Genomic DNA, 25435 nt, shown 5'->3' on the forward strand with positions numbered 1-25435 from the left:
GCCCCTTATCACCACTTTAGCTGCAGTTTTCTGCCGCTAAAGCGGCAACAATGTTATTGCCGTTCTTGATAATATGGTCTTAGGTGTATCAGAGTGCAGGAATCATATCTGGGGAGTGGGGCTGTATTATTAGAAACTGATTCCCTCACCAGACCCTCAGTCACAGAAACTTCACACAATAATAACTAAGCACTAATGTCAAAGATGATGAGACTTGGAATATGGATTTTTAAACAGGCCACAATCAACCATATATTTTACTAACTGAAAATTTGAAGGACAAAAATTCCATTAGTAAACCTATTGAGTGCTGCCATGGTTGTAGTACATGCTGAGTGTGGATGATGTGGACGCTGCATAAATACTTGGTTATTTGTAGTAACCTTTAAAGAAGTAGTACACAGTGTCTGCACTGGGGCAAAAGCTTTGTGACACATTTACACATTACCTCTACACTGACTGTACAGGCGTCATTAGGATATCTTGTTTAGGACTTTAATCTCAGGATATTTCCCCTTATCCTGCAAATCCAAAGTACTTCACACATCTTGCCACTTGCACAAATAATGTACCCTTATATTGTTACTCTTAACATGACTGGGGGAATTAGTATTTCTTCTACACTAGTTTGTGCACCAGGGGCCATATTATACATTATGCCCTGGGGGTGCAACGGGCCTGTGTGTCTGCTTAGTGCACCCCTGGGCACAATGGGGGCTGCAGACGCTTGTGTGTTACCTTCTGTAATACTGACAGCGCTGGCACACATGTAGCTCTAGTGCTATCATGACAGAGTGGTTTTTCATTTGCACATGGGTGTGGCCCCATGCAAATGAGGGAATCACTTTGTCTCTGTCCCGGACCATATTATGGATGTGTGCACAGAGCAAACATGCCCTCATTGAAAATGCACCACAAAACTGTGGTGCACCAAAAGTATGCCTCCTTAAGGTGGCCCTCTCAAGGGGAGAAAGGAAGCCCCATGAATCCCCCAGTTATCCCCATACAGATGGGTACAGTCACTCAGTGCACCTGCCTGTCTGCCTGTCTGTCTTCTTCAAACAAACAGTTAGAATCCACTCCTTGAGATTAAGGGTGTCTCCTCCACAGTGGGGAACACCTTTATGTTTTTAGGTCCCCTCACACACCAACAGGCCCCTTGATGTCATGCTTCATCATCGGGGTCATCGTACCCCTCTACGGGGTACGGCGTGCTGTGACCTACGGAGACGTGGGAGCACTTGTTAGACTATGTGTGGTGTTAGTGAGGGGGTATTTTGAATAAATGTGAGTGTATTGTGGGGTTTGGGAAATAGTGATAGTTAAAAAGAACTTGGCTCGTGGGGTGACTAAAAATTATTTAATAAGCCCCCGGGCTGGTGCTGTTAAAAATGAGGGTGGGAGGTTACTACGCTGACAATGTGCGTTACCTCCTTTTTGTGTGCGTCAACATGTTTCGGTGCCAGAAGCACCTTCATGAGCCAAAACGTCAGGATCTGGTGTGCTAACTAGCACCTGTTTGAGAAACAAAGGCATATTCAGGTCTTGGTTTAACTTACATTCATGTAGTGGTGGCAGTGCTCACAATCATCAGACCTTTCTACTCACAATTTCTACGAGGAAATACCTCCCGATCGCTCCCTACGTGGCTCCGGTGATAATGCCAGAAGGAATTTTGAAACCGGGGTTTTATACCTTTTCCCGGGTTGGAGTTAATTAGTTAATTGCATGACTAAGGTTTCCTAATGGCCATATATGGTCATTGTCGGTTTTAGTTAGTTAATTGCATGATTGTGGTTTCCTTATGGCCATATATGGTCATTGTCGGTTTTAGTTAGTTAATTGCATGATTGTGGTTTCCTTATGGCCATATATGGTCATTGTCGGTTCCTTGCTCACGGTCATTGTTTTCTCGCGTCTTTCCTTCGCGCATGCGTCCATGCGGTGTGCTTTGTCCTGCTGCGCATGCGCTGTTATGGGTGTCTTGGATACCCGTTATGCGCATGCGCTATCCTGCGCTTGTCTCATATCTCATGATGGTTAGTTATGGCAATACTAATGATGTTTTTCCTCTTAACGGACACAATGTGCATGGCGTTTCGTTGGAAAAAACGCCCACTTTGTTCATAATACTGCGTTTCATTGTTTGCTTGTTTTCTTTTGCCAAGGGGCAGAGATACATATTACCAGGATGAGTGGATATATATTCTAAGGATGAATGAAAGATGCAGACCCCCAGGCATATTATGGTTCGTCTGGTAGATGCTCATGTGGGGAAAGTCTGGAAATCTTCATGAGACACTCTGTTTACATAAATTGTATTTACGCTGCGTTGAAGAGGACATTCATCACGGCATCATCTAAGTTAACTGACCCCAGGGGATATTGTCATTTAGACCTGTAGTGTCAGTCCCCAGTCTAAAAACCCATCTCTGCTTTTTCTCAAAGAGTCCTTGTTCAGATGGGAGTTGTTCAACTACTGTCCACCTGATGCCAAGGGGTCTGTTCGTGTGTGAGGGGAACTAAAAACATAAAGGTGTTCCCCACTGTGAAGGAGACACCCTTAATCTCAAGGAGTGGATTCTAACTGTTTATTTAAATATGCCCAGGGAGAATGAATCCATTCTGATTTCTCTCTCTCCCCCCTCTGATTGTTAATTATGTCTTCTTCAAACGCCTGAACTGTCAAACACGGAGCAGCTTTGAAGCAGCTGCTCCGTATTTCACTTGAATGTGCTGCCCCTACACACCAACTGCAACAGCACATATGTTATCTACGGAATCAGGTGTCCGTTGGGTTGCTCTATATTGGTCAGACCAGTCAAAAGGTGAAGGCTAGAGTATTGCAACATTGTAGTAGGATCAAGTGCAATGTTGTTGGGCCCCCTCTAGTAGAACACTTTCAGTCCAAGCAACACTCTGCCAATCGCCTCAGATGGGTAGTAATTTAGAGGATTACACTCGGCCCTAGGGGTGGCAATATCTCTGACATTATGAACCTACAGTAGTGCAAATGGAGCATTATCTGGACACTATCTAAAACGGTCTTAATGAACAGGAGGAAACAAGTAGGCAGTTACAATTACTAACCCTTCGGTTAACACAGTGTGTGCCTGTTTTTCATTGTTAATGTTGGTGGGCTGTGCATTTTGGAACATCGCTGTCCTCCTGTGTCACCTCTTTCTTTCTAGCCAACATAGAAGATTTAATAATGGGGGGCCTGAGGTACATGACAGGTCCAGGTACAAGACAACATACATTTTATTTTGTTAATAGGCGTATATGATTATGATTATCCATGTCAATAGGATTAAATGATTATTATTACCCATGTTAACACACTAATGCTATGCTCATTCACACATGATCCCAGCAGCAAACATGATGTTCTGTGTGTAATAGAATGTGCTGTTTGACACCTGTATAACAAGTTTTTATTGTGATGGCAACATTATGAATTACCACGTGATTGCTCTGATATAGCAACACCGGATCAGAATTAATGTGTTTAACGACACATGCCTGCATGACTGGCCTTCTTTCTTACATCTTTAGTCTGTCCACACCTGGTTGTATAGTTGCCTACACGAACTCAAGAGTTACGTTGCCATACAACCATTTTTATTAAGATGGTGTCCGTGAAAATTGATCTAGGGATGCACGTAGTCACGATGACGTATCGCCATGGCTATTGCTGGCATACGCATCATTGTTGGTGTCAGCATTAAGCTTCTGCAAGACTTGGGCGTCCCGGTCACGGCATGCACGTTTCCACGTCAACCTGACATTTATGTAAAGAGAGTCTGCTCAGCCTCGCATTAGACTTAAGCTGAGCTGCCGAGCCAGGAGTAAATAAGGTATGGTGGAGGGGCCCTTGCAATGGTCTTTGATATGCAGGTTTCTTAACCCATCAATAGACTGGACGGAGGCTTCCCGATTGCTGCCATTGCAGTTTTTTCTCTCCTGCCATGAGAAACTTATAAAGCGTTCAGATAGGAGTGAGGATCCCCCTGTGTGTATACTGTTATCCCACACCTAGTACCAGTCGGGTGCTGTTCTATGCTTTTTATGATTATTGAATTGCCCCTGGTGCAGACGGGTAATTGAGATTGCTCATATGTTGGGTTGATTGACACTTATCAATCAGCATAAGCACCCCTTTCCGGACAGTGATATAGAGGTTCCTGGGCTTTCCCACCCATACGTTTCACATTAAATCCATGTGTATTTGCAGGGAGGTCCCTCACTATGTTATTTTACTCCTAGAGGCGAGTTGATTAAATCCATTTATGATACTCCCTATTATCTCATCAAGACTAAGCCTTGAATTGCGTCATTGCCTTTAATGACGATGAAGCTTTGATGTGAATATGGGCCATTTATCTCAAACTCATACATGATGATGAAAATGATTGAGCACTGACAGGCTGTGCCATTTTATGTTTTTCAGTGTAGACACTGCTGGTGTCCCTCTCTGTTCATTCTTGGAGCTATTTAGCCCACATGTTACACTATCTTACACTGTACATCATACAGTGTCTTAATATAGGTGAGCATTCATTGCTATTTTCCTGGAATGTAATACCCCCTAATACTGTGACGGAGTAGTGACCATTAGCTTACTACCTTGCAGGTTGCCCATTGTATTGGTCCTGAGGAAGACCCCAGAGAAGGGATCGAACAACTATGTCCACATGGGGTTGAAACGTCGACTTTGATCCTGCTAAAGCGACCTGTACTATGTGCATCTGAGCCTAGTGGTGGATAAGCTCATTACTGAATTTGGCTTCCATTACGTGTTGGCCTCATTACTCATTTTTCATATACTTTGCAAGATAGGTCATATCTTATAACATTGTAAATGTTGTATAAGACATATACCTTATGTTCTTTCCTCACTATTCTTTCACTTCACACGCACACCCTTGAGCACTTTATGTCACATTATCACTATGGAGCATCCTTTGCTATATCATGTACTGTAATTGGATGATACATGTCCGCAAAAACTATGTATCGAAAACCAGGTTCAACCTGGTCATTTTGAGTTATTGGGTTGGGGTATTGTAAATATCTGCATTCTGTTGCACCCTTATATTTATTGGCAGTAGTAAATCTGTTTCATGAATCAATATTAGCCCATTTACAACTGTGATTGGGTATACCCCTTTGTTATGTACCTGCATTGGTGATAGGCTGCACAGAGTGCGCCATCGTAAGGAGAGAGCAGAAATGCTCCATTTCTTTGAAAATATAGAGCATTATTCTGTTTAAACCCTTTCACGCAAAACAGCATATTTAGTTGCTGCCCAGCATGGCATGAAAGATAGCAAATATGCCCAGCAATCTTTTCACAAAAGACAGCATTCTACCTTGTGGTTTTTGCTGATGGTAACATGTACCTAAAGACAAAGAGTACTAAAGATCCCCTTTCTTAAAAACTAGTGGCTAGGATTGGGTACACCCAAAAAGATGCAACAGTAACAGTTTTCCAGCAGTAGCCTCATACAGAAGCATTTACTCATGCCAATATACTAGCACACATGTACACAATTGTGCATTTTTAACAAAACTGCGTTTACATAATAAGACATATCTTTTTCTCGTTTTCCATGCGGAAAATATTTTCCCGGTGGAGTACAATTTGGTCTGTGCACCAGTTCAGGGATAAGAGATAAGTAGGACAGGGTTTAAGTCCTGCAACTGACAGCAGTACATCTATGACAGCATGCTGGGTAGAACCTGCCATTTGAAAGTGTTGTGGACATTCAAATTCTAATGGGCACTCACTAACTTTCAATGTCATCAGACCTAGGCCCTATCAGTGCTCCGGTGAGCAGATTTACTGGTGGAAAACTACATATGAGTAAACCCCCTTTGAAGGTATTAGTTCATTTGTGAATACATACTCTTAATTTAAGCATGCACCACAAGACAATGCGTTCTAAAGTTTAACTCTGCTAAACAAATGGATTTATGTATTGGGTCCCAGGTGGCTGGCTTCCTGTTTCTAAAGTAATGTCAATAAACAACAGCAGCTTGCATTTCAAACAATATCTGTACAGAGTAATTACTTACTGGCAATAGACTGGTCATATTCATATGGTCCCACCATAAAGTGAGGAAGGGACATGATAAATGCAGCAACACAAATTACCAAGGCTCCACAACCAATCACGCGAGGCCTATGGACTCTGCTTCCGAAGTAACTGACAAAGACAATTAGAGTCACATTTCCAATCTGCAAAAGAAAATGGACATGGTTACTTAGTAAAACAAGTGCAGCCTTATATCTACATTCTACATGCTCTAAACGCGACCACTTTTACATTACACCAAACTTGTGAAGCCTGATATTATAAGGATCTGTATTGACCATTAATTGCACTTCCCCACTTTGGGGTGAGGAATGCATACTAGTTGTTTTGCAAGATACGTGTTGTATCCTCAGTTTACACATCACTTTAATTATGTTGCATATACACCATGAAATGATCCACATACGTTAAGACTTTTACTTTGGGAAGTCACACATGATTCCAACCATTGATACACGCACATTGAAACACAAGTTCACCAACAGAACCATTCTAACACCATTCTAATTTAATTAATATGTGTATTACACTAGTTCAAATACATATTTGGAAGCCAAATGTCATAATTTGAAATGCAAATTAACAGCCATTATAGGTTTGTATGCCCCCCACTTTGAAACGTCTGAGAAGTTGAACTCAAAGTGGATTGCTAAAAATAGATTTATGCATTTCAGAATAATTGAGATTAGCAGCTAATTCCCTAGACTACACATCTTCCCAATAGCTCTGTGTAGGATAGTGCCCCTTTTTTACATAGTCACCCTGAATTTTTGCCTGATATTTCATGTAATTTCCCATCCCCTGCACTCTTTCCTAAAATTATACAGTTGTTTTCACCAATTGGCAAAACCTTTACCACCCTCTATGTCCCTAGTAAGTGGTACCCTTATACCTAGGGGCTTAGGTACCAAAGACAGTCCCTAAGGGCTGCAGCGCGAATTGTGCCACTCCAAGGGACTCCTCACCAAGTACATGCAAGGCTGCCATTGGAGGCTGTGTGTCTTGTTGCAGATAAAAGTGAAAACCCAACATGTCACACATCCCTGTGTGCCATGTCCCCTAACACTGCATATGATATTTGTAAGTCAGCCCTACAGCAGGCCTAACATCCTTAAGGAAAGGTGCTTAATATTACTTGTGAGGGTACATCTGCATAAGCATATATGCCCCTGTGCTGGCCAGTGCAAATACTACCAGTGCAAGTAACCAGGAAAGCCATTTTAAACCATGCACTGGACACTGGTGAAAATGAGTTTCCCAGTTATAAGATAGCTTCACTGAAGATAGGGATGTTTGTTATCAAACATCTCGTATTGACGAGCCAACTCTTAATCCAGTGGTGGATTTATCAATACATGCACCCCGAGGACACTTTAGACGTGCCCCCTGAAACCTACAGACTACTAGTGTGGTTACTAACTGGTCTCAGCCAGGCTGCCTCTCTCAAATTATTTCTGGCCTCTTGGGGTAAGAGCCTTCACTCTCAGAGGCCGGGTAGAAAGCCTGCTCTGGGTGGAGGTGTTCATACCTCCTTCAAGCATGTATTGCCTCCCTGGGCAAGAAGCTTCAAAGGCCATGCTGACTTTGAAATGCAACCCAGGCCTCTCCAGGTAGTAGAAGATGCCAACCCCCTGTCCTGACCCCACTTTTGGCGGAAGGACAGTCAGAAAAATTGGTAGGTGTGCCCACAACCAGCCAGCGCCACCCCTAAGGTGGAGCAGCTGATGTGAACCACACTTTTTAGATACTTTTTTTGCTGAGTATTAGCCTATTAAAGTCAGGGTTATGCCCACTTCCCACAGAAGGTGGTCATATAGAGGGTATAGACACCTGAAAGGTAGGCAACCCATTTGCAACTACATGACACTACATGACACTACTCTTAACACCCCTAAATTGAGTATTTAGGTGGACCTCTTGACCCAGAACTTCAGATTCGATGCACCTAAGGCTGAAGAGAACAAAGGAGAGCCGCTGATCCAAGAACTAATGACCTCCTGTGGAGTTTTGGTGTGAAACCCCGCCTGCCTGCCTGCCTTCCTGCACGAGCCTCGACAAACATGGTGAAATGCCTCGTCCTGCTGCCGTTTACCTTCTTAGAACCCTAGAACACTACCAGCCCTTTGCAGATTGCCTAAGAACTCTCTTAGAGTAGTGGACTTACTCCCCTGAAGATGCAGGCACTGAAAAGCAGAGTCCGGACCACCACCTTGGAGCACCCTCGTCCATCTGATGTTGCTGAGAAACAGGAAGTGGTACCCATGCTCTGGAAAGTCAGATATGTCTCCCCACCAAGTGTGAGGACACCAGGACCAATTAGAGCCGTGTTGCACCAATACCCCTGGGTACAGGAACAAAGACCAACAGTAAAGATTCTAGTCAGGACTAACCCTGGGCGTTGTTCGTGTAGTAGCGCTACGCGTAGCTACACAAAGTGCACTTCACACTATGCGAGCAACGCGAACTGCGTAGTGCACTGTGCAAAATGCTGTTCGCACTGATTGCACAGTGCCGGATGCTTGCCCGCACTGTGCAATCAGTGCAAACTGCATATTGCACAGTGCAAGCAGTCTTTTCCTGCCGCTCGAGTAGATTTCTACTCGAGCGGCAGCTTTCTTAACACGACTGGTAGTTTCTCATCGCGAGGGGTCGCGAGCATACGCCACCACTCACAATGAGAAACCTGACCTCCCCACGTTGAGATTCTTGCCGGGAGGTTTATTTTACACCCTCGCGATCGGCAACCTGATGTTGCTGATCGCGAACGAGGTAAAAGTCTCGCCGGGATGTCATTTTGCTCGCTTGCGGTCTCCAACTTGACGCTGAGGACCGCGAGCAAGCAAAAAATGACAGCTGCACTACCCTACGTGTGTTTGCACTGTGCTACGTGCAATTCGTGTATGTCCGAAGTAGGCCAAACTTTGCAAACTACGCAAGCGTAGCGTAGTGCTTTGCCCAAGGTTAGTCAGGACTCCAACTGCCCAGGAAACAAGCAGCTGTCAAGGGATGTCAACATCCCTGAGACCCACTTCAAGAGTAGCCCAGCAGTCCTGGTTATGCACCTGCTAGCTGTTTGCCCCTGACAGCAAGGAGCACCAGTACACACACAGCCTGGCCGACCTATCTGCTCTGGACATAGCCCACCCAGCTTGGATAACAACAAACCCGCTGTGCCCACTTGTCCTAAAGGCCCTTGTGACCCAAGCCCCCATTTAGTAGCCCTCTGACTCGCCTACAAGTCTCACTGTGTAGCCTGTTCCTGGGTATACCAACCACCAACTACCAACTACCCCAGCACTATTCTCCCGACCTAATCCGGGATGCTCCTGACAAACTGCTGGTAGAACTTTGGACCTTGGCTCACATCTACTTCGAATTTAGAAGGTGAAACCTTGAAAACATCTGTACTGAATGCTATGCATACATACTTTTTCCTGTCATAGGATTACATTGTGCGTAAAAACACATGACTTTGAACTATTTACTTACCTGTGATAATTCATAAAAATAACAGTACTTACCTCTGAACAAAGTTCTTGGTGTTACAATATATATCAAGCAGATCTATTTTTCTCGGATTTATTCTTGAGTGTGTGTCTCATTTATTGCCCAGAGAATACTATAAATGCTAAGCACTACCCTCTGAAAAGCTTAACTACTCACCCACACTACAAAACAGATCACTAATATTATCTACTTTAGCCTCTGTAAGCCAATTTGAGACTCACTGGACTCTCTGCACAGTGTACTTCTTTTTAGTGCACTATATAGAGCACTCTACAAAGCCTTTATTTACTATACTATGTCCATAGATTGTTAATATACCAATAACATTCAAGGGCTCTTGTCATATGTACTGAAGAGTACAAACAATCTAATAAACAATAGTTTAGCTTAACCATTTGTATTATCACATTTTCTGAAACTTCATTTAATAATTCTTGATTGGTCATACATAAAGCAAGGGTTAACTTGCAAATTGGCACACTGGAAATTTACAATCATATATGCACATGGGTTTTAGTCCTGTTTTTAATGTTCAGTGAATGATATGTCACTCCATTTGATATATCACTCAGTATCAACAATTAACTTCTAGCACTTGCTATATATTTCTGGATTTTGACTTTGTGATAAGAGACTCACATATCAAAAAATCTGGTTCACTGTTGCATATAAACTCTATGCACTAATCTCAGTACATAGGAGACCGGATGGTGCATTCACGATACTGATCCTGGTATTGGATGTACCCCGACGCCTATTGAAATCTTACATAGGAGCTACTTTGATTAGATGCAGAAGGCCATATTACACCGAATGATCAAATATCATGCATTACCAAATTCACATGGATAACATTTACTGATGTAAAATAAGTTATAAGAAAAAGCATTGATGATGTTCAATGGAACTTAAATGACACACATTGGCTGGATGCTTTCGTTTTTCGAACTTACAATTTTAAAGTTGGATTTAAATAAAGGAAGAAGTTTTCTAAAAATTGACTTGAAAACTTATTTTTCTATGGGTGCTCATTCCACTATTTCTTTCTAAACATCAGAAAACATGCTTTCGGGGGTCCCTTTTTGATAAGAGAGGCTATTGGGCCCCATTAAAAAAAGAATAAAACAGAAAAACATTTTCAAGAGCCTCAGTTGCGACCCTTGATTATGCCAAAAGATTGGGGCCCAAACCTATGCAGGCATTCATTAAAGTCTATCAGGGTAAATGTATCCCAATTGGCTATGGAAGTGATATCTGGGGTTAGCATGATATGAGAGATCGTCAGTCAGTGCAAAATACATTTCTAAGAAGTCTATTAGCTGTCCCGCAGTCAGTACACACCTATATAATACACAAAGAATTGAGGATTGGGTTTATATGTGATCAACTAACTCTTTCGCCCTTGCTTAGATGGACCAGGGTTTGATGTATCCCGGGGCTCAAACTGAACCATGCATTCAGAAAGTACTGTCTGACTTTAGAAATGCCACTCTAGATTCCATGGATTAAATATATAAAAGATGTTACATGTAAATTGGGCCAACTTGACATATTTGAACATCCAAATGGAAATATAATTAGGGATTTGATTTGGGGAAAGAAGCATTTTGTCACCATGATGGGCGCAGAAAGGGAGGCGCAGGAACTCAATAAATCCACAGTTCGGTCCTATATCTTGTTAAAAACTTGGGAACCGATTTACAGAACTAATTTAAGACAAAAATCCTAAACATACTGCCATTTTTGTATTCACAGAAGGCACTTACTCATTTTGGTATTCACAGAAGGCACTTATTCATTTCGGTATTCACAGAAGTTAGGAGTCCTAACTTTAGGACTCCTAAATGCCTTCTGTGAATACCAAAAGTCTTAAAGATAGTTTTTTTCTCAGTTTAGGAATAGTAAAGGTAGGTCTCCTAACGTTAGGACTCGTATACTGAAACAATCCTAACTTTAAGACTTTCAGTATTCACAGAAGGCTTTTAGGAGTCCTAAAGTTAGGAATCCTAACTTTACTATTCCTAAACTGAGAAAAATACTAACTTTAAGACTGTGAATACCAAAATGGTAGTAAGTTTAGGATTTTGTCTAAGTTAGTTCTGTGAATCAGCATCGATCCCTGCTGACCAGATTTAGATTCAACCTCTTGTATTGGTCCTTTGTGGTCCCACTAGGTAGACACAAGGTGGAACATAGACAGCCTTCCTCATGTGATGACTTTTGTCCACAAGATACTCTGCATCTTACTTTTTTCTGTGACTATTACAGAGTGTTACAGTTTCCATACATATTGCCTTTATTTAAGGATCAACCTTTTAAGCAAGTAGACCAGCACTGGTATATTTAAAAATGCTGACAAGTGCTCTTATCTGTTTTAATGTAGCCAGTTTCTGAATAGGGGCCCTCATGATTAGGAAGAGGTTGCAGGTTGAAGTGATGACTTAATGTCTCGTCCCTAGGCCAGGACTTTGCATTTGATTTCAATGTGTTCTTAATTGGAATTTGATTTGTTTTTATGTCTTAGAATGTTTAATAATCAATTTCTATTAGCTTTTGATATCTTAGATAGCATGACGGACCCTTCTTAGCCCACTTCAGTAGGTCTTTTTAGAAGTTTTTTGCTGATTTTCGTTCTTTTTGGTTTTTAGAGGGAACATTGTCTTGATAATTCTTAATATTCTTTATGTGTATTGTACATTTTAACATGTATTGTTTATATCTGTATTGCTCACTTTTATGGTTACATGGGGCCGAATAAAGTTTATTGTTGACTCTTCCCTATGTTGTCAGTCCAGCTTTCTCATAGTCTGCGTGGCCTATTTTCTCGGGTTCCCCTACCTCTAATCAGGATATGCTCACAGTTCTCAGCATACCTGCTGTAGGGAGCAAAATGCGTATATGTGTGACTGCTACTTTTATCAATATCTGAGGAACTGATGACCCAATGTCGATGATGTTAGTTCAGCTTCTACTCTGTGTGTGACCTCTCCCCCACCATTAGAAGTCTCCTTGTGGGGCCTCCCAAGTCCTCATACTTTCCTTATGGATTTAGTTATGATTTGTACAGCCCCAGGCATTGCTGCTTTCTCTTCTTTCGACCAGCAGGCTATAAGATTCTGTACCTGCTTTTCTGTCCAGCCTTAGTAGCCTCATTTGATTTGATTTGATTGTGATTTGTAGAGCGCGTAGCTACCCTAGGGCATCCCAGCGCTATTGACCATGCTCCAGCAAGGTAAGGAAAGAGGGGAAGAGTGATCAGGGGAAGAGTAAAGTCTTTAGTCGCTTCCTGAACCTGAGGTGGTTGTGTTCTTGCCTCAGAGAAAGTGGGAGGGGAGTTCCACAGTTTCGGGGCATTGTACGAGAACAGGCGACCGCCGGTTTTGGCCTTCCTGATTCTGGAGACGTTAGCAAGGGATAAGGAGTTAGATCTTAACTGTCTGCTTGACTGGTGCTGTGTCAGAAGTGGTCTGAGAATGGGGGGGCCTTCATTGTGCATTATTCTGTGGGCAATGCACAGGGTTTTAAAGTTGACCCGTTCTTTCACTGGCAACCAGTGCAGATTTCTGAGGGATGGTTTAGCGGAGCTCCTAGCTGAAGTTCCTGTGAGGATTCTTGCCGCCGCATTTTGTGCACATTGAAGTCTGTGGACTACAGAGACTGGGGCCCCCAGATACAACACATTTCCATAATCCAATCTGGAGTTCACCAGCCCCTGCATCAGGAGCTTCCTGGATTGCTGGGGGAGTAGATGGAGGATCTTTTGTGCCATCTTTATGAGGCCGAAGCAGGTTCCCGCAGTTTTCCTGGCTTGGGTTTTAAAACTGAGTTCCTGGTCCAGCCATATCCCCAGGCTCTTTACCTCAGATTTGGGGGTTGGTGGAGTTCCCATGCATGGCGGCCAGGGAAGGGGTGTGGGGATTTTATTAGGATTTCCCAAGAGGAGAATTTCAGATTTCTCGCCGTTTAGTTTTAACCGGGAGTCGCACATCCACTGGTGCACCTTCTCAAGACAGCTGAACAGATTAGAAAGGGAGTTGTCTGATTGGTTGAGGGAAACGACGAGCTGGGTGTCGTCGGCGTACATTATCGATTTGATGCCGAAAGGTTTGACAACGTCCTCGAGGGGTGCCATGTAAACATTAAAAAGTGTGGGGCTCAGGGAAGATCCCTGGGGCACCCCACACTTGAGTGCCTGAGCCTTGGAGATGGAGAACCCATCTGCCACTTGGAAGGACCTATCTTCGAGGAAGGATGTAATCCAAGCTAATGCGGAGTCCGCCACTCCTATCAGCCAAAGACGGTGTATAAGGGTTGCATGGTCCACCTTGTCGAAAGCGGCACTCAGGTCGAGGAGGATCACTGCCACTGATCCTCCTGCGTCCATTATGCTCCTAGTTTCTTCGACCACGGCTAACAATGCGGTGTCAGTCCCTTGTCCTGGTCTGAAGCCTGTCTGGGACTGGGGAGAAGGCGATTGGTTTCAAGGAACTCGGACAGTTGTTGGTTTGCTACACGTTCAGCGATTTTGCTAATGGCCGGTAGCAGTGAGATAGGTCTAAAGTTGGATGGGTCCGTGGGGTCTAGATGAGGCTTTTTTATAAGGGCCTTGACTGTGGCTTTTTTCCAGTTTGCCGGGACTGTGCCAGTTTTGAAAGAGGCGTTAATCAAATTGATGAGAGGGGGGGATACAGTAGCGGCAACCAGCTTGAGTTTACTAATCGGGGCCGGATCTGACGGGGCACCACTTTTGACCGTATGTAGGATGTTAAGAAACGTTTCGGTGGTGATTTGGGGGAAGGAGGATAACTTCGGGGCGTCTTGGAGAGGAGGGGAAATAGGGCGTCCTTGTGAGATGGAAGGGGCTGGTAGAGAGGTCAGGATTTTTTCGATTTTTGCCGAGAAGTATTCGGCCATCTGGTTGCATTTACTGCCCTCCAGGTCTGGAGTCGGCGGTGGGTCTTGTATTTTGGTGAGGAGTTTGACTATGCGATAGGTCTCTTTTGCGGAGTTGGCCGCTGAGGCTATTTGATCCTCGAAGTAGGAGGCCTGTGCTGTTTTTAACGCATTTTTATAGAGCCTGATATGGGCTCTGTATTCACTTCTGTCTTCTGTGTTCCAGTTTTTTCTCCATTGGCGCTCGAGCCTTTTTCCTTGCTTTCTTAGTTCGCGTAATTCCTGCGTAAACCACGGTAGTTTGGAGGATTTCCTGCTGGGTGGGAGAGGTTTGAGTGGCAAGACTGTATTAAGGGAGTTGCTAATCCAATTATGCAATTGGACTTCAGCTTTCGAGGGATCTGGGTCTACTATTGGTAAAGTAGTTGACAGAGAGCGTTCCCATAGGTTAGTGTCTAGTTTTTTCCATGGGCGTGATGGGACCCGGGGACGGGGAATTTCCGTCATTTTCTCTGGAAGTTGGAGTTTAAAAGGAACCAAAAAGTGGTCTGACCAGGGGAGGGGGAGAGGGGTTTGAACGGAAAATTTGGTGAGGTTGGAAAAGATGGGATCTAGCAGATGTCCCTTCATGTGAGTGGGTTCATTGCTGAGCAGTTGTAGATTGAGGGATATTAGGTTGGTTTTTAGGTCTGAAGCAAGTTTGTTGCCGTGATCATCGAAGTGGAGATTTAAGTCTCCAAGGATTGTGAAATTTGGCGTAACGCAGGCCAAAGAAGAAATGGCGTCCATAAGAGAGTTTATGAAGCACCCTACCTGTCCTGGAGGGCGGTGGATTAGGACCCCAGATAGGGTGATAGATGGCGGCAGGTGTTAGGAGAACAGAACGTTTTCGCTATCTAAGATGGGGCTGTCTTTAAACTGACATGATAGGTTGTCTCGGTATATAATTGCTAGGCCCCCTCCCGTACCCGTCGGGCGGTTGAGGGTTTTGATGAGGTACCCAGGTGGTAGTGCTTGGATAATGTCCGGGTCGGAATTTGTAGACAGCCAAGTTTCTGTTAAAAACAGGACGTCAATGGTGGACTCTGTCAGCAGTAGGTTGATTTCTGTCTGGTGTTTGGGAAGTGACCTACAGTTGAGCAGGGCCATCTCAAGGCAGGCTGGCTCTGGAAGGGGGGAGGGCGTAAACCTATAGGCGCAGTTCGGGCATCTTGGAAGTTCGTCCTCCGGGGTGATGGGTCAGTTGCACCTGGTTTTTAGCGGTTCTCTGAGTTGGTACAGAGTCTCTTGTGAATATGAGATTCGAGGGAGATTAGGACCGGCCGGGGGTGTAGGCTCTGGGCTCGGTCTGGCGCGGATGGGCGCAGACGGGCTTGCTTAGGCGCGCCTTCGGCGTGCAAAAGGCGCTCCCGCTGCGCTCGTCCGCTGAGCTTCCGCCATAGGCACATTTTATAGTGATAGTTGGGGGAGGGGACAGGGGGGCGTGGCCAAACAAGTGGGCATGGCCTGAGTCCTCGCGCCGCGAGCGTCAGAGGAGTGGATCAATTAGGGGTCAGCCGGCAGCGTTAGAGTCCGCTACCTGAACTGAGTGAAGTGCTCGATTTAGCAGTTTGCCGAGTTGCTGTGGTGAGTTTTTAAAAGCTAGCACAAGTAAATTCGTGACAGTTTTTACAATTTTTAAAAAGCAATGCAATGCGCTATGCGCTCTCCCGGCTTCCGCCTCAGGAGTGTGATCAATGAGCTACCTGGCGCTTTTAGTCAGCGTTAAGTAGTCGTCTCCGGGGGGCGTGGCCAAACAAGTGGGCGTGGCCTGAGTCCTCGCGCCGCGGGCGTCAGAGGAGTGGATCAATTAGGGGTCAGCCGGCAGCGTTAGAGTCCGCTACCTGAACTGAGTGAAGTGCTCGATTTAGCAGTTTGCCGAGTTGCTGTGGTGAGTTTTTAAAAGCTAGCACAAGTAAATTCGTGACAGTTTTTACAATTTTTAAAAAGCAATGCAATGCGCTATGCGCTCTCCCGGCTTCCGCCTCAGCAGTGTGATCAATGAGCTACCTGGCGCTTTTAGTCAGCGTTAAGTAGTCGTCTCCGGGGGGCGTGGCCAAACAAGTGGGCGTGGCCTGAGTCCTCGCGCCGCGAGCGTCAGAGGAGTAGATCAATTAGGGGTCAGCCGGCAGCGTTAGAGTCCGCTACCTGAACTGAGTGAAGTGCTCGATTTAGCAGTTTGCCGAGTTGCTGTGGTGAGTTTTTAAAAGCTAGCACAAGTAAATTTGTGACAGTTTTTCCAATTTTTAAAAAGCAATGCAATGTGCTATGCGCTCTCCCGGCTTCCGCCTCAGGAGTGTGATCAAGTGTGATCATGGCCAGGATTGTTTTGAAAGCAGCACCCCATGGTCATCACAGCTGACCACTCTCCCTGCCTGTGCTGAGCAAGCTCCATAAGCCTTCAGCCACTTGCATGCAAGGAGCTAATGTCAAGCAGGAGCATGTAGTATATTTTTGTAGGACAACAACAAGAATTCTAAGGAGACTCCCATCCTTTTGGAGCCGCAGAACTGGAGACAGAGTTCAGCAAAGGCCAAGGAGTACAAGCCCATAATAAGTTCTCCATGCTCTAGACAGCATTCTATCTGGCATGCGTGTCATTTTATTCCTTCTTCTAATAATCTGTTTCACAAATGTTCTTTCCAGTGAAGGGGTTGACATTGCAAGTGAAGAATTCTAGAAGATGGAGTCCCTCCCCAATCCATGGCTACCACATCACCTTTTCGAACACAACTGACACTGATAGGGGCAATCAACAGGCCGTCCAACTACAGTACCAGCATTTAGGGAAAAAACAAAATGGAGGCTTAAATAACTGGCACAGATCCTTCTCCCCAAGCCAAGCTCCACCTACTAAGGTATGTTTTTTTATCTCCATGCTTCAAAGAAACATCACCTAGCATGACTTAAGTCAGTGGTCTGCCTGACCTCAATTGTTTCATGTGAAATTATCCTACTTTTGCTTGTCAGAGAAGTGCGGCTAATATGCTTGTGAATATATTTGACTCCTTCCTCTACCAGGAGAAGACTAATCTCCTTTTCAAGTTTTGGACTATTGAAAAATGCCATGAAGAGAGGCTAGTGGACACCTTGAGAGACCCTCTTACAGAAAATAGAAACCATCTACATATCACTTAGTTTGTGTAACTACATTTTGCCCCAGCACTATTTTTTTTTTAAGTCATCCATCAAAATTGACACTTGATCCAAAATTTGGATACGTTGTTCTCCAAACCTTCTTTGTTTGCCCTTAAAAAGGAACGAAGCATTGGTAATCAAGTGATTTGTGCACTATTACCAAGAACAGTACCTAAAAATACACAGCGTGATCACTTATGCCTACCACCAATCACGGGCCACCACAAGTGTGGTACCTGCGTGTGCTACGATCAAACCATCGAAGGATTTCTCTTTTCGTACAAATATGTTAACTGGCAACATGACACATTTATTAACTATAAAACAAAAAATGTGGTTTATGGAATTTTGTGCCCTTCCCCCAAACTTTATATTGGGATAACCAATCAGGAGGTACGACAACGTATAATACAACATAAATCACAAATCCGTAAGAAAGTGCCGAGGGCCCATTGGTCAACCATTGGATAAACAACAATCATGCACAGAAGGACCTATCATGGACAATAATATCCAAGATTGAAAAAAGACCCTGAGGAGGAGACCTGGAAAGAAAACTAATTCAAAGAGAAGCCTTGCTAATAGTAAAATTCAACACAGCAGTAGATGGAGTAAATGAGCTATCTGATATAAACTATAATATATATTTTGACTTAGGTCACTAGAGACATACACCCTGAGAGTGATCAACTAGTATAATTGACAGACAATAATTGCAGAACTATCTTATGATAGGAGACACCCTCATCTACCACAGAGTTTTTTTTTATAGTAAGTGGATTGTTTGAACAATGTCCTTTAGCCTCCATGATGATTTTATGAACACACACTTATTTTTTGGAAAGAAACTACTGAAAAATCCTAATAAGCTTCTACATCATTACTTGCTGAAGAGTCATCCAATAGATGGCAGTTCATTCAATTGTCACACAGTTTTTTAAAGGGAAGCTTCCAGACAGAACCCTTGCATAATCCGAGTGAGCCTTCACATTTAGCCAAATTTCAATAGCGGAACTACATCACCCAGAATTGATATAGGCAGGCCTTTGACAAGACGATTACAGCCGCCATTCGGAAATTTAAATATCTAATCTGGAAAAGGCAGAATGCAAGAACACATCACTGGGACGCTACCACGGCTACCGGGAACAGAGGAAGGACGCCACAGCGCTCAATGAAGCTAATTTAAAGGTACGGTTACCGTAACCATTTTTTGTGAAGGGAAGGTACACCGCAGTCATGTTATCTGCGGTTAGGAGTAGATACCAGCGACTGACCGCGATACATTCCGTGATCCCAAATGCACTGCATAGTTAGGTTGCAGAGTTTCCATCTCTGATTAGAAGTAGGCCCCCCTTTTTTTCCTCCTTCATTTTCTATCAGTTGCAAGAGGCTTGCATTTAGGTAGTAAATACACACGTGCACCTAGAGGTGCCGTGATTGAACAAGTTTTACTACCACCACGTCTTGCAACAAAAATCGAGTCACATCAATGCATGACACCGACCTACATTGGTGAGATAATTTTGTAGGTTGATTCATAAATGTGCAAGACAATGTGAAAGTTTTCTTTGGATTAAGGGACATGCCCTGCAGTAGACCATTCATTTATTCATATATATCTTGTATAGATTCATGCAAAGAACAACAATCATGGCACCCATTTAGAAAAAGGACGAAGTCACAGGTATGCGAATTAACGTCAGACAGATCATGTTCATTGACTCTGTGAATTAAAGGATCTTCATTTTCTGTCTTCTAAAGATACACAACCAAAAAACGAGTTAAGAATGACCGCAAGACACAACACTTCATTGGACATAAGTAAGTTACTTTCTCCTTTTGATAGTCTCAAAAACATATAGAGCAATATCCACAAGAACTGACATAAAACTGAACTCTTCTTTGCTTCTTCTTTTGTCCTCTTCAATTTCTCCGGTAGTGTCTTGTGTTTTGGTTTCACCTTTGCACTGTGTTATGTTAGCTTGAGCTTGTTAGAAGTTTAAACACCATTTTCCTTTTCTGCTGCCTCTGCACACGACACATTTTGTTATTAAAGCTTTTTGCCTAGTTGGATATTTTGCTTCACACGAGAATAACATGTTTGCTGATAATATCAGCCTTGCTTGGTAAGCTATGTCTGTACAGTGAGTGCTGAGGCCTTCAAGGTTATTTCAACACAGCACTGGTTGTTTGGATTGATCAGCGCACTGACTAGACATAATGTGTATGCAGCTGTGGCCAACTTTGGGTTTAGGCGCGATTAATAATGCACTACACAGAGCATGAGACACACACTTGATGAATATCCGCATGCAGAGAGTTGGTGCTGGAGATGATGTGATCCATTTCTGCTGAATCCAAAGTTATGGGCCCGCCCTTCTAAACCCAAAGAGACCTTCTGTAGATATAATGTAATATACTAGCTAGGGAGGGTAAACTGAGGTTCTATTTAGACCTATTCCCTTTAGCATTTTAACATGCTTTCTCCCTTTGTATTTTATGGAATAATAACCATGCTGATAACCTTGTTCCTTATAATATGTTTGCTTGTATTAGCTAAGATACTGCGCTTGAGAACACTGCATTAGAAATAAACCTTTCAAACTTGCACGTGTCCTTATTGACTCCTCGTTCTGGATTGATATGTTAGTATAACAAAAGAGTGTTCATGTGTTCCACGTTACCTGAGGTGTTCTAAGTCCATGTTCTGGGTTGTATAAATCATTGGGGGTTGGTAAGAACCAATGAGACACTGATTGCTAGTCTGGTACGGGATTTTGGATACTAAGGTGAGTTTTGGCACACCTTTATTCACTGAGGTTCTAAGTCTCTATGCAAAGTTCTGTGTGAGAGCAGGCCCCCTGCGACATGTCGCCCAACCGTTGGTGGTCTTATTACATGACACTTGAGTAGTACTCATATCGATCCTTAAAACCCTTCACTATTGTTTCCGGAAAACAGGGGTGTCGGACAAACCTACCAATACTTACATAGGTCTTTTCAAGCTTGAATCTTTCGAAACGGTTTCCTTGAAATACTACCCATTTGTGCTATACAGTTTTTATAGTATCTTTACCCTTTTGTGTCACTATGGCGGCCATAGACATTCTGCAACATAGTCGCATTGCGGTGTGCAATCATTTGCAGAATTATAATGTTCACGTGGCTGGCATGGCTGTGATTATGGTAGTGAGTGCGGAAGTCGCTTACACATACAACATTTTTTATTCATGGGTGACCTTCCCGGCTGTGAACGCAAATACTAATGTGTTCAACACGTACACTCCCACGGTTGTGCCACAGGAATATGCTCCGTATAGGACACAGGAGGTTCCGATTAACGCTTGGCAGCACCAAATTTGGTTTAATGACGTCCTCCCCGCTCTTCGTTAGCACCGAGATTAGGTCCTTTGGCCATTCCAGGCGCTACATGGCCTGTTTTGGCTGGATTTACACCGCATCCTCGACATGGAGCGATTGCCGTTGCTGATTTGCGGCTGTTACATACAGTCGCAATTAATGTAATTAGGTCTTTAGTGCAATACATTACCCGCAATCTCCCTGGGTGGGGCCCCAGGTGGTGAGGCGCTTTCAACTGGACAGGGCAGAATGAAACTTAGTCCTGTGATGGTCAACGCTGTGATGGGCCAGAATAAGGATGACTTTCCTTTCTGGCTTGCCGAGAAGTTTGACCAGTTGGAAGCGTTATTTCCTAAAACGACTCCTGGTGAAAAAGACAGGATTCTGACAATTAGCATGCCTAAAGACTTGATCCCAGAAGCTGGTGACTGTGAGTCAGGGGGTAAGATCTTTGCGGCATTATATACGAAGTGCTTTGGCACACCGTCAATTAATGTCCTTCTGACGGTCGTTAATCGTGTTCAAGATGAGCACGGACCTAAGGCAGTAGTTAAATTGGGTATGCGCCTCTGCAGCAGTTTTGACTTAGTTTCCGATCTCGTTCTTGCGAATGTCAAGGGAGATGCTGTGAGATTTCAGGTGTCTAATGCTTTGCAGGCGGCGCCCGATGCGGACAAACCCCGACAGTTACCAAGAATTATTGTGGCGGCTTATAAGACCGTGGGCCGCAATAGTTTGGGTATCAAGTCATTTTCCACTAAAGAGAAAAAGCAACCCAAGGACTGAAGTCAGAGACTGACCAACAGCCCAAAGCTAAAAAGCAAAATTGGCCGAAAAAACAGAAAAAGGGTAAACAACAGCAGCAGAAACAGGAGTCTCATCCTGCATCTCCAGTGCCTGCGCCTACAGAACGTATTTATGACTTGCGCGATCGTGCGATGATAAAATCACATGATTGTTTTCAGATTTCTGAACAACGCTCCCCTCATTCTTTTCATGACTCATCGGCCTCATCGACCGGTGGTGGAGGAGGTGGCAGAGGTCGGGGTGGCCAGCAGGGACGCGACCAGCCCCACCCGAAAGACAGTACAGGCAATCAGGACGATTCGACACCGAAGAGACCCCAGTTTCAGAAAAAGAAAGTTGCCGCTTTAACGGCGAGATATGCCACAGATAGTGAGAACGCAGCTTCGGAATTAGACATGGGCTCTGACCTTGCTGGACAGCGTGGCGGAGATTACCATAGTGCGAGAGGCCCTGAGTCCGCTACTGAAGGTGACAGCGACTGACCAATATGTTGTTGTGGAGACAGCTGATACTAGAGTAGCTCCCCCTGATACTTTTTAACATAGTACTTTTAATTGAAGGTGACATACAGCGTACCATCAAAGGGGTATTTTTGGAAAATCTTACGACTACCTATGACATTTTGTTAGCGGAGGCTGACTGGCCCCCACCTTTTGTACTCGCAGCTCCGAGAGGGGAGGAGGTAATCCTCCCTAGTTTTGCACACACAGTCTCTAAAGAGAATGCGCTGAATTTTGCAGAAGAGTGGGCTAAGGCTCTTGCGCCGGCTTTATACCATACACAGTGTGGTTGGGATAAATTTCCCCCACACCACGAAATTCCAATACGGTCTATGCCACGGCCTCAACCTCAATATCCCATCCGACGTGAAGCTAAGGCTTCCTTCGCGGAAATCCTTGAACAATTGGAATATCAAGGTGTGATTGAAACTTGTGTGTCAGCGATGAATTACCCTCTTTTTACTGTGACCAAGCCTGACGGCTCGTACCGTTTGGTATTGGATTACCGGCATTTGAACTCGTATTGCCGTACCTGTGCAGTACAGAATACTCACGGCTCTGCTCTTGTGGATGGTCTTGTACGTAAACGGTTTAAAACCACGCTTGACATATCCAACGTTTTTTTTGCCCATAATTTGGACGGACTGAGTTCCCAGTGGACCAATTTTACCTGTGGCGGCAAACTTATATTCCCGAATATGGCCAGCGTATCAAGCCTTTGTATGCTTTGATACAACCTACTTTTACCAAATCTTGCTGGCTGCAGGAACATTCAGCTATTTTGCAATCTTTGCAGGCTGATCTTCTAGAATCTAAATTCTTACTGACTCGTGATGACCACACCAACCTGGTGATAAGAATCATCCCTGGGGCGGTGGGTTTCACGTACCTTACTTTTAACAAAGTAGACACAGTACCTATTGCTTACAAGTCACACTTGTACTCTTCGGCTGAAATGCGGTTTTCCTCTTTGGAAAAAGTTGACAGCAGTGCAAATGGTGATTCTCAAGGAACGTGCACTGTCGCAGGGAAAACGCATGTTGTTTGTACCCCGTTTCCTGCATTAGAGGCAGTGACAAAAGCCACTGTACCAAATTCTAAAGCTTTGCACCCTCTGTGGATACAATGGGCAGCATAACTGACGTCTCCGGATGCCACGTTTATTTTTGATGCCTCCTTACAGTCGCAGGAGTTTTTGCAGTACGAGTTTGTTCATCCTGCCCCTTTGGCTATGAAGCCTTTGGAGGACTTCCATTGCATCATATACACTGATGGTTCAGCGCAGGTTGCGCATGGGTCTAAGCACGCATACGTTTCCGCTTGCGCTATTGTGGTAGGAGCCATGGTGAATGACGAGTTCAAGTCCAGGGTCGTGCACACGCAGACTCTAGGGGACTGCACCGCACAATTGGCAGAGCTTCGTGCTCTGATGCTTGCATTGGAGTACGCTGATCCTGGTGTGAAGACTCTTATTGTTAGTGATTCTTACTACTGTGTCCAGTCTTACAATGAAAACCTGTTGTTTTGGATTTAGAATGATTTTTGTGATTCCAAGGGTAGCACAGTAAAACATAAAAAGTTCTGGGTCTGAATTGCTGAGCTTAAAGAGCAGTTGCCACTCGTGTTTGTGATTCATACTCTCGGTCATCAGCGCCGGGGAGTCCACGCTGTTGGCAATTCGCTTGCCGATGAGGCAGCAAAATCAGCGGTATCGACATATTTGGTTGCAGCAGTTACACGTTCCAAAAGTAAGATTGATGATGATATCTTGGCAGCTATTGCTGCAACTGAGAAGGGAGGTAAATATCCAAAAGGATTCCCTTCGAAGTATTCATACAACTTAAGTCCTGATAAAGTTCTCTATGTGAAAATACCTGACGTTGGTGAGAGGTTACTTCCCAACGTGGACCGCATGCCTACACTGATTACCGCAGCCCATGAAGGTGTTGCGTCTGCGCATGTGGGCGCTTCGGCTACTGTAGCTCAGTTACAACAACGTTTCTGGTGGCGGGGGATGTACAAACAGACGCGTGATTATGTCCTTCAATGTGACATTTGCCAGCAGATTAAGCCTTCGACTGCTGCTCGTCCGCCCCAGACACAGTTATACATATCTAATAAACCCCTTGGCTTTGTTTATTGAGATTACTGCGGTCCTTTTTCTTCTGATACTGCGTATAAGTACATCTTAGTAGCAGTTGATTCATGCGCACGCTTTGTGTGGGTGTGGCCACACCGCAGCGCTGATTCAGGGACCTTCATACGAGACTTGCGTATCTTTGTAGGGATTTTTGCCTGTGGTACCTTCCATTCGGATCAGGGTCCGGCTTTCGCCTCTAAGGCGTATAAGAATGCCATGACTTCATTTGGGGTCCTAGTCAAGTTTTCGTCTCCAGACAGACCTGAGTGTAATAGTGTTGTGGAAAGGGTGAACCAAGATTTAAAGCAGTCTTTGACGGCTCGAGTTATAGGCACTGGCAGGAACTGGCTGTCCCACCTCAATAGCGTGCAGCGTGCTATTAATAATCTCCCTAGAAGGTCTATGGGTGGGCAGACCCCGTACAAGATGCTCTTTAGTATCAAGATGTATGTCCCGGACCTTGACGGTCTAGACTCTAGACTCAAGCTGCCTCCTTTGACGTAGATTAACATTGCAATGTTTTGCAGGATCAACAAAAGACCAGAGATAGTCTTGCAAAGGAACATTTGCCCTCCACCTCGGATGATGCGTTGCAGATCCCAGTAGTTGGCTGGCAACCCCAAGTTGGAGAACTGGTTCGTGAGAAGATCGATAACAAGAAAGAATTTGGTCCCTCTTATCGAGCTCCAGTTCCAGTGCTTGGTGTGAAGGGCACAAGAACAGTCATTGCACCACCACTTCCCGGTCGTAAGGAGAACAGGTATATCTCCATTGACAATGTCAAGATACACAGAGTGGCCTATTCTTCTTAGTATGACACCGGCAGTCTCATGTCCTTCGATTTTGAGAAATTCTGTTTTGGCCCCGGTTTCCAATCCTGTGCCTGATGTTGCTCTCAAGTTGCCTGCAATTTCCAGTCCTTTATTGAGTATACTGCCTGGTACTCAACA

At 44.3% G+C, this 25435-nt stretch overlaps 1 protein-coding gene across 1 annotated transcript in view; it reads right to left on the reverse strand.

Annotated features, from left to right (window-relative positions):
- Nucleotides 1-25435, reverse strand: part of LOC147693576 (solute carrier organic anion transporter family member 2B1-like) — a 426250-nt gene that overhangs the window by 256312 nt on the left and 144503 nt on the right. The window contains exon 4 of the mRNA XM_086933806.1: nt 6079-6241. Within this exon, the coding sequence (XP_086789932.1) occupies nt 6079-6241 (163 nt within the window). The remainder of the gene's footprint in view (nt 1-6078; nt 6242-25435) is intronic.

Source organism: Lissotriton vulgaris, chromosome 8 (assembly GCF_964263255.1).
Source record: "Lissotriton vulgaris chromosome 8, aLisVul1.2, whole genome shotgun sequence".
Lineage (NCBI taxonomy): Eukaryota > Metazoa > Chordata > Amphibia > Caudata > Salamandridae > Lissotriton > Lissotriton vulgaris.